The sequence below is a fragment of the Planococcus citri genome, chromosome 1 (assembly GCF_950023065.1).
Source record: "Planococcus citri chromosome 1, ihPlaCitr1.1, whole genome shotgun sequence".
In the NCBI taxonomy this organism is placed as follows: Eukaryota; Metazoa; Arthropoda; class Insecta; order Hemiptera; family Pseudococcidae; genus Planococcus; species Planococcus citri.
In genome coordinates this window covers 1686880-1704035 of record NC_088677.1, presented here as the reverse complement: position 1 = coordinate 1704035, position 17156 = coordinate 1686880, and the positions used below count along the sequence as shown (strand labels likewise).

At 36.5% G+C, this 17156-nt stretch overlaps 1 protein-coding gene across 1 annotated transcript in view; it reads left to right on the top strand.

Moving 5' to 3' along the window:
* Window positions 1-17156, top strand: part of LOC135844230 (acetylcholine receptor subunit alpha-like) — a 190347-nt gene that overhangs the window by 58776 nt on the left and 114415 nt on the right. Inside the window, exons 2-3 of the mRNA XM_065362381.1 lie at window positions 7001-7250; window positions 15987-16126. Of these exons, the coding sequence (XP_065218453.1) occupies window positions 7199-7250; window positions 15987-16126 (192 nt within the window). The 5' untranslated portion in view covers window positions 7001-7198. The remainder of the gene's footprint in view (window positions 1-7000; window positions 7251-15986; window positions 16127-17156) is intronic.

Below are 17156 nucleotides of genomic sequence, written 5' to 3'. Positions count from 1 at the left end.
GCAGCTCGTGCTGCAATTTAGATACATTTGTTAATAGAAAACAAAAACTCGCTTATTTATGTTAGTTCTAAAGAATGAATCAACGGAAGAGATTTTCTCTTAGGTATTGAGTGGGGGCGCAGCGCGCAGGGGCAAACGTTTCACCCCTACGAGTTACTTTACTCTCTACCCATCGTTCGCGATTGTTCTCCTTTTTCTCTTCCTCGTCCTACTAGTTATACGCGGAGAAACCAAACAGTCAACAAATTAGATTTCTTTTTGTTGAATTATCGTGCAACGGAAAGTTTTACTCGTATCATCTTTTCTCGGTTTTAGTTTTAAAAAACTTGAAAAAAAAATTCCAAGCAAACGAAAATTATTTGCAGATGGATTGACAAACACAGTACACTACAAAAGCTCGATTGTATACTCGAAAGTTGGTTGTTATACGACCATGCTCTATCCGAAATTTGCCAACTTGATTAAATCTCCGATGCTAACGAGTTGTAAAAATTTTTTCATTTGTTTTTTAGTTTCGTCGCGTAATTACCAACCTTGTTCTGAAGATTACGTTGAATTTCAAATAAATTCGTACGTACGAGTATTCTGTAAAGTTTTATGTTTTGATATTCTGCGGTTTGCGTGACATCGTTCGCTAGTAATTCCTTGAAGAGTTCGAATTCGAAGATGTTATAGTACATCCGGAATTGTTTTGTCTTCAATGAAAACCGTGATTTCAATGATGTTGATAAAATTGCGTAACCAGTTTGACTCGAACACGTGACTTCATTTCTCATGAGTCGTGACTATTCCTTTTCAACTTGAATCAAAACTGAATTTAGATGTAGTAATTTTACTCAATTTTTTAATGATTTTTCTTGATGAGTCATTGAAATTTTTCTCTTCCGGAGAATGAAAACATTAGAAGAGGGAGAAGAGAATTTTTAAATTTTACGATTTTGTGTTTTTTTGCGAAACTGCTGAACTTCATAAACGTTCACATCTGAAAACTGGTTGAACTTGGAGCAAACCTGTTTTTTTTGTGGTGGGGGGAGGGTTACAGATAAAAAGAGATTCAAAATCGAAATTTTGAAATACTCAACATTGAACTCTGATAGTAAGATTTGAAAAAATTGCAAGGCCTTTTCATCCTCTTTTCAGGTACCTAGTGAGATCTCAATAGTTTCATAAATAAAAAAAATGATTAAAAACGGTCCTCTAAATCCGAATTTCACCATTTCGAGTAATTCTTGAGCTTTCAGCACGAGTTTTGGTTTCTTCAGAATTATAAATATGCTGAAGAAGGACGCTGAAGACTCCAGAATGGCTTGAAATAGGCGATGTTCAGGAAGCTTTTGATTTTTGACTATCTCTGTTGTACATAAAAAAATCTGGTAAAGTTGATAATTCACGCCTTCTGGAGCAAATTCAAAATTCTGGAGAAATTGAAATTCGCTCTGGAGGTTCCAAAATTGCTCGAAATGGTCCAATTTGGATGGGGAAAGGGGGGGGGTAATGTATGTACTTTTAAAAAAATACAAATCACTAAAAGTGGTCAATTTTGAATTGTCAAAAGTGCTCCAAAAATCTAAAAATGAATTTGGACAGCTAAAATTTTGGTTATGGGGGTTTACGACCCTGCTCTTTCCAAAAATCGTGGTTCCCTTGCCAGTATAAAAAATTGAGGTGTCGATCTGAAAATTTCCTCAATTGGACGAACTGAACTTGAACTCGTAAACGAGCCTAAAATAAGCCAGAATTCGATTTTAGCCATCCTACGTCTTGATTTCTGCATTTTCTGGAGTAAGTAATTCAAAAATTCTTGAGTTGCAAAAAAAATGTAGCGAAGACTCCAGATTGTCAGGAAAGGATGGAATTCGATTTCGAGGGTGTGGAATATGCTGATTTTTATCATTTATACCTACTTAAAAAATTGGCAGATACATTTGAAACAGAGACTTGGGCATTCAAAAAAAAAAACAAAGTTCATTTTTGTCAAGTTCAAAAGTTGTCAAAATATTATTTTTCCTTTAAAATAATAATTTTGCAAAATGAAAAAAATGTTGTGAGGTGGAATAGAAAAGCGAGGTCAACGACTAAAGATTTTTTTTCCAATTTCAAAATATTTTATCTCAATTTCAGATTCCTGTAGCTTGTCTTAAATACAGGAGTAGCAAAACATTGTTGAAGGGAGGAGGAAGAGGGGGAGACTGAGTAGAAAAAATTGTAAGTCTCAAAATACCAACATGAACATGACTTTTTTTTAACATAACGCAAGGTATAGCGAATCATCCCCTTACCCTTCTGTTCGATTTGAAGCAAATAATAGCTCTATTTTTCATTCCTGGCGCAGAACCCGCCCACATTTTCAGTAAAAATTTCTCATCGTCACTCCTTAAGACACTCTTGTACTATGATCTACATCTATTTAACGACACTTTTATTAATGTCTGAACCCATTTTTTCAGTTGTCACTATGTATGCAAATGGCAAAAATCATTTTTGAGGAGGGGGGAGGCAAAAAATTTTGAACCTCAAAATTTAAACTTGAAGAATAATTTTTTAATCGTGAGAAGTAGAAAAACGATCGGCTCTCTTTCTTTTTTGCTCATTCTGAAGCATTTGGAGATTGATTTTTTCACTCCTGGCGCAGAACCCGCCTACCTCTGTAGGCAACTTTTTTCACGACAACCTTTCAGTAATTCGTGGACTATTACTAAATATCCATTTCCTATCGTAAATTTTCACTTTGCGTCGTTTCTTATAGTTTTTTCGTGATTCAGATACAATTGTCTCATGCAGAATGTAACTTAATTACGAATATTCTTTCTGTATGAGATTCAAGAGATGATGAGAGTGCGGTAAACCGAACTGAAAGCTCGTTCAAAATGTTCACAACTGAACTTATATATATGAAGGCTCGGTCTTGATACAATTTGTACCCAACTTCTGACAACATAAACACTGTGAAAAACAATATTGCATCTAATATTCGAGCAACAGCTACGCTATATTATGCTATTTCATCGTTTCGTTTTGTTTATTAGGTATACTCGTATGCGTACGTCTACGTAATACGTAGGTATATTGTGCTGTATTTGATTTGACGCTTTGGCGCCCGCCCATCATATATTTTTCATCGTGTATCAGATATTTGTACATATTGTGCTCGCGTTTCGATAAAAGCTTCTACTCGATACCTTTACATTTACCTGCTACTGTTTTATTAAAGTTTTTCCTAATAAGACCAGGCCTATATATCGCTTATTCAGTACGTGTCAAACATGCACCCGCATCTTTATCCATCGACTCCCATTTGTAGCACTTTTCTCTCTCTTTCTCTCTCTCTCGTTCGTGTTCGGCACCTTCTTTTTCCTCTTACATGCTATTTCGCACATCGCGTGCGTGTGTGTGCGTATGTTTTCATCGGTTTATTGAGAAAATGTCGTCTTTTGAGTGCGGATTTGTCACATGTCACGTACGCGTCCGCTTTTCAAAAGTAACACTTGGCCTTTATTCGTATTCAACGCGATGTTACGTACTAATAGCGCGAAATTGCTTATTGTGTATACACCAACAGTACCAACACCAACACTTACGCACTCGCGTAGGTATTTTTATACTGTCTACCTGTACGACGATGAGTACGTGAAAAAAATATCTCTTTGTGAGAAGAAGATCACGTATTGTATAATATTTGTGTGTCGAAGTATGAGAGACTGGGAAATTGGGAAATTGGCTTCGCTTAATGTAATAATACATATTTGTACTTGTGAGGAAAAATTTTGAGCTGGCTCTTTGATTTGATCGAAAGAGAATGTCCTAAAATTCCCATAACCAAAATTTCAAGTTCTAGAAATTTTTGGATTTTTGGCAAATTTTTGAAAATTTAAAAAAATTGTCGACAATTTTCAAATTTTTTTCATAAATTAATTTTTTTTAGCAAAGTGAACTTGTAGTGGGAGAAAAATACACACAGTTCTCTCACTTATGTGGGAGAAAAATATTTTTATCCGTCACCTACACTGGGAGAAATTTACATACAAAAAGTTCAGTCACCTTAATAGGAGAAAATTTTCCTGTCTCCTAAATGGGAGGTAAATTCTCATTCGCCATAGCAGCAGAATATTTTTCTATCCCCTAAGCGACAGATTTTCGATCATTTTAGTGACCAATTATGACGTCAGTGACCAAGCCGTGATAATTCAAACTTCCTACTCAGTGGTGGTGGCACTTACGTCCAATTATAATCAAGAAATTATCGAACATAGCCGATTATACTCGATTACATCGTGGTTTTTTAGGTGGTGGCGCCAAGCTGTCCACCACTCTCGCGATAATAACCAATAGAAAACCAGTTCAACACGAATGTCGCCGAGTATAATCAAACATGACGTAATTCTAGCGCCAGCCGCGAAAGATAGCGCCGCTAGAAGCGTTGAGCGTGTGCGCAACTGACTGCATACGTTCCCCCACCTGATTTCTCGTAAAAAGCGCAGTTATAAAAGCTCTGATCTGAGACAATTTAGGTAGGACTGCAGATATCGACGCCGCCAAGTATAGTTCCAACTTTACTTCCATCTCTGTGAATGGGCTGGAGCCCATTCGCCAGAAGAGACCAATAAATCCATCTTTAGCTCAATATTTCCAACTCTAGTTCCTACTGTTTCCAGCTTTAGCTTCCTTCAGTTCGTGATTTATTGGACTTTGATGAATTTTGGCATCTGCAGCCTCAGACTTTGTCATCATCTGCGATGACATTGTTTCTCAAGTCAAGTCCCTATGGGTCAATTAGTGAATCTTCAGCTGTCTCGGATCACTCTTTGAAATGCACAGAGATAGGTTTTAATAACAAGTTGCCTTGGTTCACATTCCAACTTTAGATTTAAGCTTCAAGACCTTGGCTCACATTGTCTTTCTTTATTTTCTTTTTTGTTTGAAAATGACGTATCACTCAGGACGTGCATTTTAGTTTCATGTTCAGACGCATCGCTCAGGGTGTCTTCCATTCTTTTTTCTTTTTTTCAATATTTATTTTCCTTTTTGTTGCTCCTAGTTTAAGTATTCCCAAAATTCCCCAGGGTTGTGATCCTTTTTATTTGTCTTTGTTTTATCCCTTAAATATAAGAATAAATGTCCTAAATGTGAATTTGTCTTGGACTTTTATTCAACTTTTGTGACTTTGAGAATTCAATGAATATTTCCAACTTTACCATAAATATATCATTCCGTCGAAAGTTCAATCATATCTTAGCTCAAGCTTCAATTAATCCAATTTTAATTTCATATGATTGGAAAATGAGTAGTTTCCTAGATGGTTTAGTGGTTGGAAAATATGTCTTTAACGCATCTCTCTAAACATGTGCGGAAAACAGTTACTTTCCTCCCTGTTTTCCCCACATGTTTACAAATTCGAAATTAGCCATTTTTTAGAATTTCAGCATTTATTTTCCTCTCATATGAAATTAAAATAGTATACTATTAACCCCACGTATTATAAATATGTAAATATTGGGGAGGGAACCCATTTCACATCCGCGATTCGTCCGATCCTGAGATCTCAATGAGCTAGTCATAGAATCGTGAGAGATATCAATTTTGACATCACCAATATTTCCATCACTATTTTTTTCCAACAGAACGAGAGTGCATGAATCCGATATCCAGATGGCCAAAGAGGATTTGAATTAGTCTATATTTTCTTATCTTCAAAGAAATCAAGATTCAAAAATTTCCATTTTTGAACTCTTGGTGAAAAATCAAAAACTTCAAAATGAAAAATTTAATTTTTTATCTTATGGTAGTTTTTGGGTTTTTCTGAATATTTCTCCCTCCACAAACCAAAGTGAATAATTTCTCCAATTCAACGCCCACACATCAACGACTATACTGATTTTAAACCATTCTGAACCCTCCAGTGATTTTTAAATTTTTTCCACAAATTTAAAATCGATTTTCAAGGGCAAAGATTAAAAATTTGATCGAAGTGAACGGATTTGATTAGTAAAATAGAGCTATAGCACCTACTGCGGTTTTCAAATTTCACCCTAATGAAGTAATTACGGAAATAACACGAGTCCCAACTGGTCAAGAAGCAAAGTACCATGTAAAATATGTACATCTGTCTGAGGCTGAGGTATTCTAATTCAGTGACCAGAGGTAAATTCGACGAGGTACAAGGTTTGGCGCCGGTGTCGAGTGCCAACTGCCAACACAACGGTTGCGAGCCTACTTAATATTGGACTTGGGTACTTACTCCGCGATACGAGTAGTAATTAACAAAACGCGCGCCTTCTCTTATAATACTCGACACTCGTAAATTTATCGAGTAGAACTAATGCAATATAACTCTAGGTATACCTACAACACTCGGTACCTACATAAGGAACCGAATACGCGCACGTATTTCGGTAATATTTCATATCTTCCGTATCTACGTGTAGTTATAGTAGGTACTAACTACGTTTTTTCCCTATACTTGGTGCTGGCTTGGTCGCGGTCTCTTCGTTGGACGGCGCCCGGCGGCCCTTCTTGTGGTGAAGTTGGCAAAAATTCCTACGCGTATCGCAAAATTATCAAACTTTTTCCTACGTTTGTAATTTGACGCGTTTATGTGCTTTGCCGCTGGCATTGCGTGGCGTCGGCGTCGCGACATCTAGTTTAAATATGGGTACCCTACCTATAAAGGTATTGGAAGGATTGAGACTTGTATTTGTATGATATTACCTATAGGTACTATAAATTGAGCAGTTTTGATTCAAACCTACTTAGAAAATTGACAATGTTTTCAATATTAGAGTGAGAGAGAACCTTTTGAAAAAAAAATGAAAATTTTGAAATTTTTCATTTCTTTTGTAGCTTATTTGAGAATCCAATAATCAATAGTCCTTTATATTCCTCGAAAAATGGCCATTTTTGCGTGTCACTTTATTCACTAGATACCACTTAATCTGTAGTACCTATACTTCTGAATTTCCGAGTCTAGTTTATTAAAACAAATGGTGTATTTTATCTGTTACAGACGGCGGTGTATCGATACTACTCGCTGTAGCGGTATACGACCAATGGTCATTACTGCCGCTTCATAATCATCTCATTGACTGCCCTGACCAAGTCACGTGCTCTTTCGCCATCACAAAAAAACACCGAGATGAAATCATTATCAACGTGTGAAACCAGGTGATGGCGTAGTCACGAATATGGCGGAAGCGTCTACACTATGACGCGTATGTTTTTATTCCTATGCCTACTGTTTTTGCTACTGATAGACGGTGAGTACATATATTAGATCTTACATCTATTTACACTGTTCTTTTTTTGCATTCGACCCCCCCCCCATCTAATTAATTTTATTTCTGAAAATAATGCGCAAAGAAATTCTACTGAATTTGTAGAATTTTGAGTTGATGTGGAACAGATAATTTTTACCAAATAAGAAAAACTGTTCATGAGGGTTTTAAAAAATTATCGAAAAATTAGTTTGGGCTAAGTACTTACTTCAAGAATGCCAAGACTATGGGGACAAGCACATGTTATTGCATTACAGAAACCAACGCGAGTTACAGGCTTATCTCCCTGCTGTGTCACCTGTACAAGATTTTTGAAAGAGTAATTTTGAATCGCATGGCTGATTGTATAGATGAGGGACTGATCAGGCAGCAGGCTGGATTTAGACTTGGCAAATCATGCACTGGCCAGATATTACACCCAAAACAGCACATTGAAGATGGCTTTGAAAAGAAGAAAGTCACTGGAGTAGTATTTGTTGACCTCACAGCAGCTATTGACACAGTGTGCCACCAACTACTCCAGTATATTAAGGTATACCAACTTACAAAGGATTTTAAATTCACACAGATAGTCACTATGTTGATGAAAGACTGAAGTTTTTATGTGACACTCAATGGTAAGAACAGCACCTGGAGATGGCAAAAGAACGGGTTGCCCCAGGGCGGTGTTTAGTCACCAATTCTCTTCAACATTTACTCTAACAACCAACTAATCGGGCCAGATACTAACCACTTTCCATATGCAGATTGAGGTGGTGGAAGACACACTAAACCAAGCTATGGAGGAACTGGACACATACTGTAAAGATAACCACCTCAAACCAAATCCGACAAAGACAGGAAGTCATGCGTCCACTTTGTTGTGTCCATTTTGTTGCGTCCACTTTGTTGCATCCACTTTGTTGAGTCAACAGCAATTAAAATTTGAGGGGGGCAAAGATCCACAACAAAGGGGGACAAGTACACCTGACACATCCAGACACCTCAGATCCCCTTACTCAGGACATCAAAAAGGACGAGTATACTGATTTTCAGCTTGCTACCTCAAAATTCCCATGAGACCCATTCTTAAGCTATATTGGTATGTAGTTTTGACTTGGCTGAGCAAAGACCAAAGTCGTGAAGCATTTGTAAGGATAAACAATGTTACTTGCATCCAGTTTATAGGGTTGCATCCACTTTGGTGCGTCCACTTTGGTGCGTCCACTTTGGTTTTTATTTTTTTTCATATGTTTATTTAAGGAACTGAACAAAATTCATTAACCTAAACGTATCACATTAGAACGTCACTTTACAAATTTTACAAATTAAATTAATATCAGTATAGTAGTGCATTTAGAGACTCAAGAGATCCAATGTATGGAGTCTTTTCAATCTCCTCCTGTCATCACTTTGATCCAGGAGCATCAGAGCTTCACAGTTTGGATGTTTATGCAGCCGGTTGACATATGCATTCGATTTTCGGTGAATAATTACGTTGACTGGATCAAGCTGAAGATCATTTTGAAGTTGTTCATTTGAGACAAACCAAGGTACCTTTGTTATAGCTCTCATGAACTTGTTTTGAAAGCGCTCAATGACAAGGCGATTAGCTTTTTTTGTGACTCCCCAAATTTCACATCCATAGGACCATGCAGGAAGGAATATAGCTTTGTAAATCATCCTTTTGTTAGCTAGGCTCAGCTTTGAATGACTACCAATTAGCCACTGAAATTTACAAAACTGTAAATGTGATCTGTCACGAGAAAACCAGGGTAGTGTCCAAGAAATCGATTTGGTTTTTTTTATGGATATTGATAGTACTCAGTGTGCAGAATCCGCCTGTGGTGGTTAAAACGTTCGCGAACGATTCTTTTGACCCTAAATTCAAGGTTAAAAAAATAGAGCAACTACAAAAAAAGTTTGAAATTTTTTTTTTTTGAGATTTTCTTGAAAAGTATTGTCTGGGGAGTCAACATGCAAATTTTTGGGGCAATAGGCCCACATTTGATGGATTAGTGCCATTTTATTGAAATTTGGATGAGGCTTAAGCTAGAAAAATCAACTCTTTTCACTTTGATCAAAATTTTTGAAAAAATTGGAAAAACTCAATAAATAACTTTATTTTATATTAATTATTCATTCTTAGTAGTTTTCGCAAAATTTTTGGTGCAAAATTGAATAAAAAACGAAAAAAAACGATTTGGGGAAATTTTGATTATCGGCCTTTGGCAACCCTGATTTTGAAAAAAATGTCAGGTTATGTTAGCACCCCTTGTGGTCAAAAGTGGTCCAAGTTTCTTGGACCTACGAATCATAGATCGCCGAACACATAGATTCAAAACTTCAAATGCCCGTCCTATAAAATTTACGTTTTGGACACTAACCTGGTTTTCTCGTGACAGATCACAAATTCAAAAAGTCCCGTTTTCTTTTGACATGTTCTTGCCAATTGAGCTTGCAATCCAGGTGTAATCCTAAGTAGCAGGCGTGCTGTGCCACAGGGATTGGTTTATTGTTGATGATGGTAGGAACATATCAGTGTTTCCTGAGCGCAAAATCAACATGTACAGATTTATTCTCATTCATGCTGGATTTTCCATTTTTTTGCCCATTTTTCAATATTGTTCACAGCTGTCTGAAGAAGACCAACAGCTTTCTCATAATTTTCGTCACATGCAATGATACCAGAATCATCAGCAAAAAGCAAGTTGGTAGTGTCTTTAGTAACTGGGTGTCCACTTTGGTGCATCCACTTTTCTGCGTCCACTTTGTTTGGACATTGCATCCACTTTTTATGGTCTCATCCACTTTGATGAGCATCCACATTACTTACTGGGACAAATTTGAATCTGTGCCACAAAGTGCAATTTTTGCATCCACTTTAAAGGGGAGTTGAGTCCACTTTGTATGTTTGCCCAGAAGTTTTTTGTGTCTCTTTTGCTATAGGTTGTACTACTTAGTTCATCCACTTTGTAGGTGTATCATTTTTCAAGTGAACACATTATTCGCATAGCTGTAGGTCAGAAATTAATTCGTTAGATTGCCAATTTGCCACCAGGTTTCAATTATTATTTACTTACCAACTTGACTCGCTTTTTGTAATCAGACTTGAAAAAAATGTTTGTTGTCAATTCGATTGTTACCCGAAGCACTTGCAGTATATATATACGTATATAGGCTAGATCAGAAACCTACTCAAGTACTACTGATACCCACCTTCTATCATTTTTTTTGTGTTTTTCTTACCCAGAATAATGCAATCCACTCTGAGGTGGATCTACACTCATTCTCACATTTTCAGAACCTAGAAATACGAGGTATGTACTTCAATATTTGAGGACATATTCAACAACAATCAAAATTTGAGCGGGGCAAAGATCCACAATAAAGAGGGATGAGTACACCTGACATATCTGGACACCTCAGATCCCCTTACTCAGGACACCAAAAAGGACCAGTATACCGATTTTCAGCTTGCTACCTCAAAATTCCCTATGAGACCCATTTTTTTAAGCTATGTTGGTATGTAGTTTTGACTTGGTTGAGCAAAGACCAGAGTCATGAAGCATTTTAAAGAATAAACACTGTTAGTTGCATCCCCTCTTCTCTCCCCCCCCCACCTCAAAAAAAGGTGGAAAATGATAAAAAGGTGATCGAAATCGTCAGAAACCTCCAAAATTTTACACGAAAAACTCAAAAATTGAAAAAACGTCAATAAAAAAATCCTTACTATTATAGCTGAGTATTACAGCATCCATTAAAAAAAATACTAATTAACAAAACTGGTATAAAACTTGTTGAAAATGAAAAGAAAAAATCCATTAAATTTGAAGAAATTGGATGAAATATTGGGGAAAGTGCTCAAAATTTTATCAAAAGTGCTGTAATTGACACACCAAAAAAATGAAAATTGACGAACAGTCGATTGAAAAATCAGTGAAATTGGCATGAAAATGGTTGAAAGTTGAAAAAAAACAGTATCGTGAAAATTATGTAAAATCAACTGTAAATTTCTCAAAAAATCGACGAAAAACTAGTTAAAAACGCAGGAAAAGATAATTAAACTGAAGGAAAAATTCATAAAATGACTAAACCACTCACGAAACATTGAAATAATGCGTGAAATTGCAGTAAAAAGATGAAAAATTGGCTGAAATTATCTGAAAATCAGTAAAATAAAATTGTTAGAATTCGTAAGTTGTTGCTGAGGTTCCTGCATTCACTCCTGTAGAAAAGGAACTGAGGAAACGATATGCTCAAAAAATAATCTCCATTTGTGTCCGAATTGATTAAAATATAGACCTGGTTTTGAAAATTTCAACAGTCGGTGAAAAAAGAAAGAAAAATCGCCGAAACCCTGCGCCATGCTCAGCCCAATATCAACGTAATACACGAAAAGTAAAACCTATTTCATCGAAACGTTATCGAAAATTTGGCGCGTTTAATTAAGTAAGGAAAAAAAACAGCTTTTAACGAACTGTTTTCCAACAAATGACAAATAATAAGCGTAAGCGACGCAACAAAATGGAAATAAGTCGAATGAAATAACAAAAAAAAAAAAAAGAACTGAAAACGAACAGAAAGAAAAAACGAACAAACGCGTACCCACCTATTGAATAAAATTAAAAATAAAAATAAAAAAAACAAACGATACGAAAAAAAAGTAAAGCGACGCAACGTTGATGTTGCCATTCGATATGGTGTGTGAGAGGGTAAGTGTAAGGGATGTATAGAATGAGAAGAAAGATATAGAAAACGACGAGTCGACAAAATACATAGAATATAATATACTTGCAGAAGCATTATACTATAAGAGATGGCGATGGTGATATTTTACAAATAAGTAAGCGTCGGGTGTGCTTGACGTTGAGCTCGTTGCTCGCGACGACGACGACGATCTTCGCATTGCGTCGTCGTTGTGTCATTTATTTAAAATGTCACGCTTCAATAAGAACCGTGTCGCGGTAAATTTGCAATTTTTAATATTTGATTTTACGACCAACAGACTTCGAAGCATTAACTCGGAGCAAGAATAAATAATACTCGATTCGCTAATTTTTTTTAAGAACTCGTTTACTTACGATATAATGCAATCAAGGCTTCTTCCTCAAACCATTAGAGCTGGAAGCTGCGGAGTGTCTAGTCGTAGGGAGATAACTTTCTTCGACTTTTTCCAGCTTCCAGAACAATTTTTCCGATTTCAGATCTTTCGAGTAGGTAATTTATGCATGTAATAGCAGAAGGGGAGGAGCAGTGAAACTTTTTCAAACGTCATTAGCAGCGAACTTCATCGATTAATTCGCAAGTTTTTTTTTCGAGTGCTTATTTATGGAGCTAGAATCACACGAAGGGTGGTAATGGCGTGGCTTCTATATTGAAAGTTTGAATTTTACCCTAAGTCACTCACTATATGGTTTGATTTTGAAGAATTGTTTGATTAAAAAATTGAAGCAAGTATTCAAAATATATTTGAGAAATCAGGATTTTGAGAAGAACTGAAAACAGGAGAGGTCAAGTACACTGTAAGTTTTTAAAATTAACGTTTCACCGATTTTTGGGTATTTTAGCATCGAACTGACGTCGCAGAAAACAATTTTGATCTCATAGGATGCATGTGAGAGAAATATGTACCTACGCCAAAACTAATTGTGGGGAGAGGGAGTTAAAATGCTTCCTTTAAAAAAAATCAATTCATCGCGATATTTTTTCATCTCCAAAATAGTCCGGCATATGACAATAGGAGTAATTGCACCCCCCCCCCCCCCGCCGATCCTCCGGGACAACTTTTTTCTAAACGGGGACATCCTAAGAAACACTTTAAAGCAAACTTGCCCAAAAAAAAGTTGACCTTACTTACAAAATGGCGGACATTTTGATTGGCAGGTCAGCCGAAATCGCAGATTTTGCGTTTTAATATAGGACTTGCACGAACTTTTTCAAACTTTACAAAGGTAGGCAAAAAGATCATGCAAAAATTCATCACCTGTCAAAATTTCAAGTGCTAAAGTGGGTTTTTCGATTTTTGGTGAATTTTTGAAAATCCAATTTAGGCCAAAAATGAGGGAAAAAATCAAAATTTTACCAAATTGACCAAGAAAGCTGAAATTTGGGATGTACCTTATTTTCGACATGCAAAATCGATTGGAAACCGTTTCAACCCGTTTTGAGCAGTTATGAGGCCTCCAGAAGATTTTTGAAACTGGAAATTCCCACAAAATTCCATCAAATTGGAGCTGTAAAGCTGAAACTTATTCTAAAAACTAATTTCAATACGCTTCGAAGTACTGCAGGTGAATTTCAAGTCGTTTTTAAGCCTCCAGCGACTTTTTGAAAATTCCTGAAGCCTCCAGCAGATTTTTGAAACTTTAAACACAAAATTTCATCAAATGGAGATGGAATGCTGACATTTACTCTACACTCCAATTTTAAACACCCTCTGAAGACGACTTCAGGTGGGTTTAACGTCATTTTAGAGCCTCCAGCGACTTTTTCCAAAATTACTGGAGCCTCCAGTAGATTTTTGAAACTTGAAATTCCCGCAACATTAATTTATCAAATGGAGTTGGCAAGCTGAAATTTACTTCGCAGACTACATGGTGGTTTCAAATGGTTTTGAAGCAATTCTAGCTACTTTTAAGACATTTTAATTTTCCAAAAAAAGCCATATAACCTTTCAAAAAGTCGCTGGAGGCTCCAAAACGACTTGAAATCCACCAGCAGTCAACTTCATAGCGTATTGAAGTTATGTTGCCGAATGAATTTCGACTCTCCATCTCAGTTTGATGATAATTTGGGGAAATTTCAAGTTTCAAAAATCTACTGGAGGCTCCAGTAATTTTCAAAAAAGTCTCTGCAGGCTCTAAAATGACTTGAACCCACCTGAAGCCGTCTTCAGAGGGTGTTAAATTTGGAGTGCATAGTTAATTTCTGCTTTCCATCTCCATTTGATGAAATTTTGTGAAAATTTAAAGTTTCAAAAATCTGCTGGAGGCTCCAGAACTGCTCAAAACGGGTTGAACCCGTTTCCAATCGATTTGGCATGTCGAAAATAGGGTATATCCCAAATTTCAGCTTTCTTGGTCAATTTGGTAAAATTTTGATTTTTTCCCTCATTTTTGCCTTCAATTGGATTTTCAAAAATTCACTAAAAATCGAAAAACGCACTTTAGCACTTGAAATTTTGACAGGTGATACATTTTTGCATGATCTTTCGATCTACCTTTGTAAAGTTTGAAAAATTTCGTGCAAGTCCTATGTTGAAATGCAAAATCTGCGATTTCGGCTGACATGTCAATCAAAATGGCCGCCATTTTGTAAGTAAGTCCAACTTTTTTAGGGGCATGTTTGCTTTAAAATGTTCCTTAGGATGTTCCCTTTTAAGCAAAAAGTTGTCTCGGAGGATCGGGGGGTTCAATTACTCCTGTTGTCATATGCCGGACTAAAGGAATTATTGTTTAACAACCTGAGAATATTGAAAGGAGCATTTAAAGCCCTTTCCACAGGCAATTCCAAGACTCTAATTCCTCAAAACAGCATTCATTTCAATTCATAAATCACAGATCAACCAACTTTTTGCGACTCCCCCCCCCCGCTTTTTTTAAATTGTAAGTTATTGGCGTGTATAAATTACAAGTTGACTTCGGAAATTTTGCAGCAATTTCAAGCATTTATTTTGATATTTTGTACAATTTTTCAAATCTTTTACGACTACCTACATATTTGACTAATTTTCAATTACATTCGCGTACACCAAGGTAATTTGCTCGCTTACCGAGAAAAAAAGCAACTTGCGTAGCCCAAGTTTGTATAGAGATAATTGAGTTTGGACGAGGACACAAAGTGAACCCAGCCCAGCTCGCGTTAAATAATGCACCACGTTTCGTTTCTCGAGTGTAAAATAAAATGGTATTCGACTTGGCACTAGGCTCTTAAGTAGGTACAAGTCGAACTTAATTGAGGTAATATTTGATTCGGGTAAACGCGTAAGCCTACACAGTGGGCAGACTGGGGCGAAACGTTTAGTATTCGTGGTACGACTTTGAACTGAAGCTGCGGCTACCCACTGCTTCGGACGTACTCGTAGAAACGCTGACGAAGCATCGCTGGGAAATTTTTTTGGTAAATAGCACATCGCAAAGGGTTTTCGAACAGGAAAATATACGAGTAGCCTACTTGGTGGGGCAAATGAGCCGATGTAAAGGCACACGTAGAATACAGGCTGCTGCGTTGTTTGTGAAATCTAAAGACTAAACAATAAATATGACAGGACACGTAAAATTCAGCTAACGTGTAGGTAAGTATTAAGATGTTGGATAGATAGACGTGTGTAGGATTAGGTGAAAATCGTATCCCGATTCTTTTGGCAGTTCACAGCCAGTGGATTCAATAATCGGTACAAAATCTACGTATACAGACTTGAGAGCATTACGAGCTGTAATTATTACCCTGAACGCGGATAGAGGAATGAAAAGTGCTGATTTTGTGTTTTTTCAAGCGGCCAACTTTGCAAAGTGTCTAAAAAAGGAAAAGGTCGTTGGGTGTGAAAATTTGCCTACTCGAGATACCTACATTTCGCCAGCGTCATCCTTAATTTTTTTTATAATCAAAAATGTAGCTTTACTTTAAATTTGATGTATCATTTCCTTTAGCATACCCATTACCCTTATTACGTTGTAATGTTTCATTGGAATTTGCAACTGGTTAATTTTGGAATTGTTTTTTTGTGATTTTGTACAGGTTGTTCTATGAATCCCGACGCCAAACGCCTTTACGATGATTTGCTATCAAATTATAATAAACTCGTGCGACCTGTTATCAATGTTACGGACGCACTTACGGTGAGAATTAAACTGAAGTTGTCGCAGCTCATTGATGTGGTAAGTGTGATATAATCCGTTTCTATATTTATGTAGGTACATGTGTACCTATTGGGATGGCCCTGATTTAAACATGGTAGAACTTTTTCCCTCAATTTTGTCACCATCAATCCCTGAATTGATTCATTTTTCCTAAAAAATGAGATTCTGAAAATTTAAACTCAAAAGATTGATGAGGTGTGACGAAGTGATGTGTCGTGGAAGGGAGGGTGGGGAGAGGGAGACTGAAATTCTCGAAATTAATTCATTTTTTGAAAGAACCATTTGCGTACGAATAGATTCATTTTTAACGAATCGTTCGTCAGCGAATTGGTAAATTCATGAATTTATGACTAAATTCGTTCGCGTGGGAGTCACTTATGTAAAGTAATTCGTTCGCGAATAATCCACCAAAATTATTCAATTCGTTCGTGGATGATTCACCAAAAAATATTCGAATGAATCGATTCGTTAACAAATGGGACACTCGTACAAATTACAAATCGATTCGTTCCTGAACGAGTCACTCATACGAATCAATTCGTTCGCGAATGATTCACTAGAAATAATTCAATTCGGTCGTGAATGATTCAACAAAATTAATGAAATGAATCAATTCGTTTGCGAATGATTCTCCAAAAATAAGTTAAATGAATCGATTCGTTCGCGAACGAATCATTCATAACTCGTTCGCGAATGATTCATCAAAGACCGATTAAATGAATCGATTCGTTCGCGAATTATTTATTCGGTTCGTTCGTAAATGATTTGGATTTACCAAAAATTAATTAAATAAACCGATTCGTTCGCGAACGAGTCACTAAAAATTATTCAACTTGTTCGTGAATGATTCAACAAAAATCAATGAAATGAGTCAACTCGTTCGCGGATGATTCGCCAAAAATTATTTAAATGAATCGATTCGTTCACAAATGAGTCACTCATACAAATTACAAATCGATTCGTTCGCGAACGACTCACTCATACGAATCAATTCGCTCGCGAAAGATTCACTAAAAATTATTCAATTCGATCGTGAATGATTCAAAAA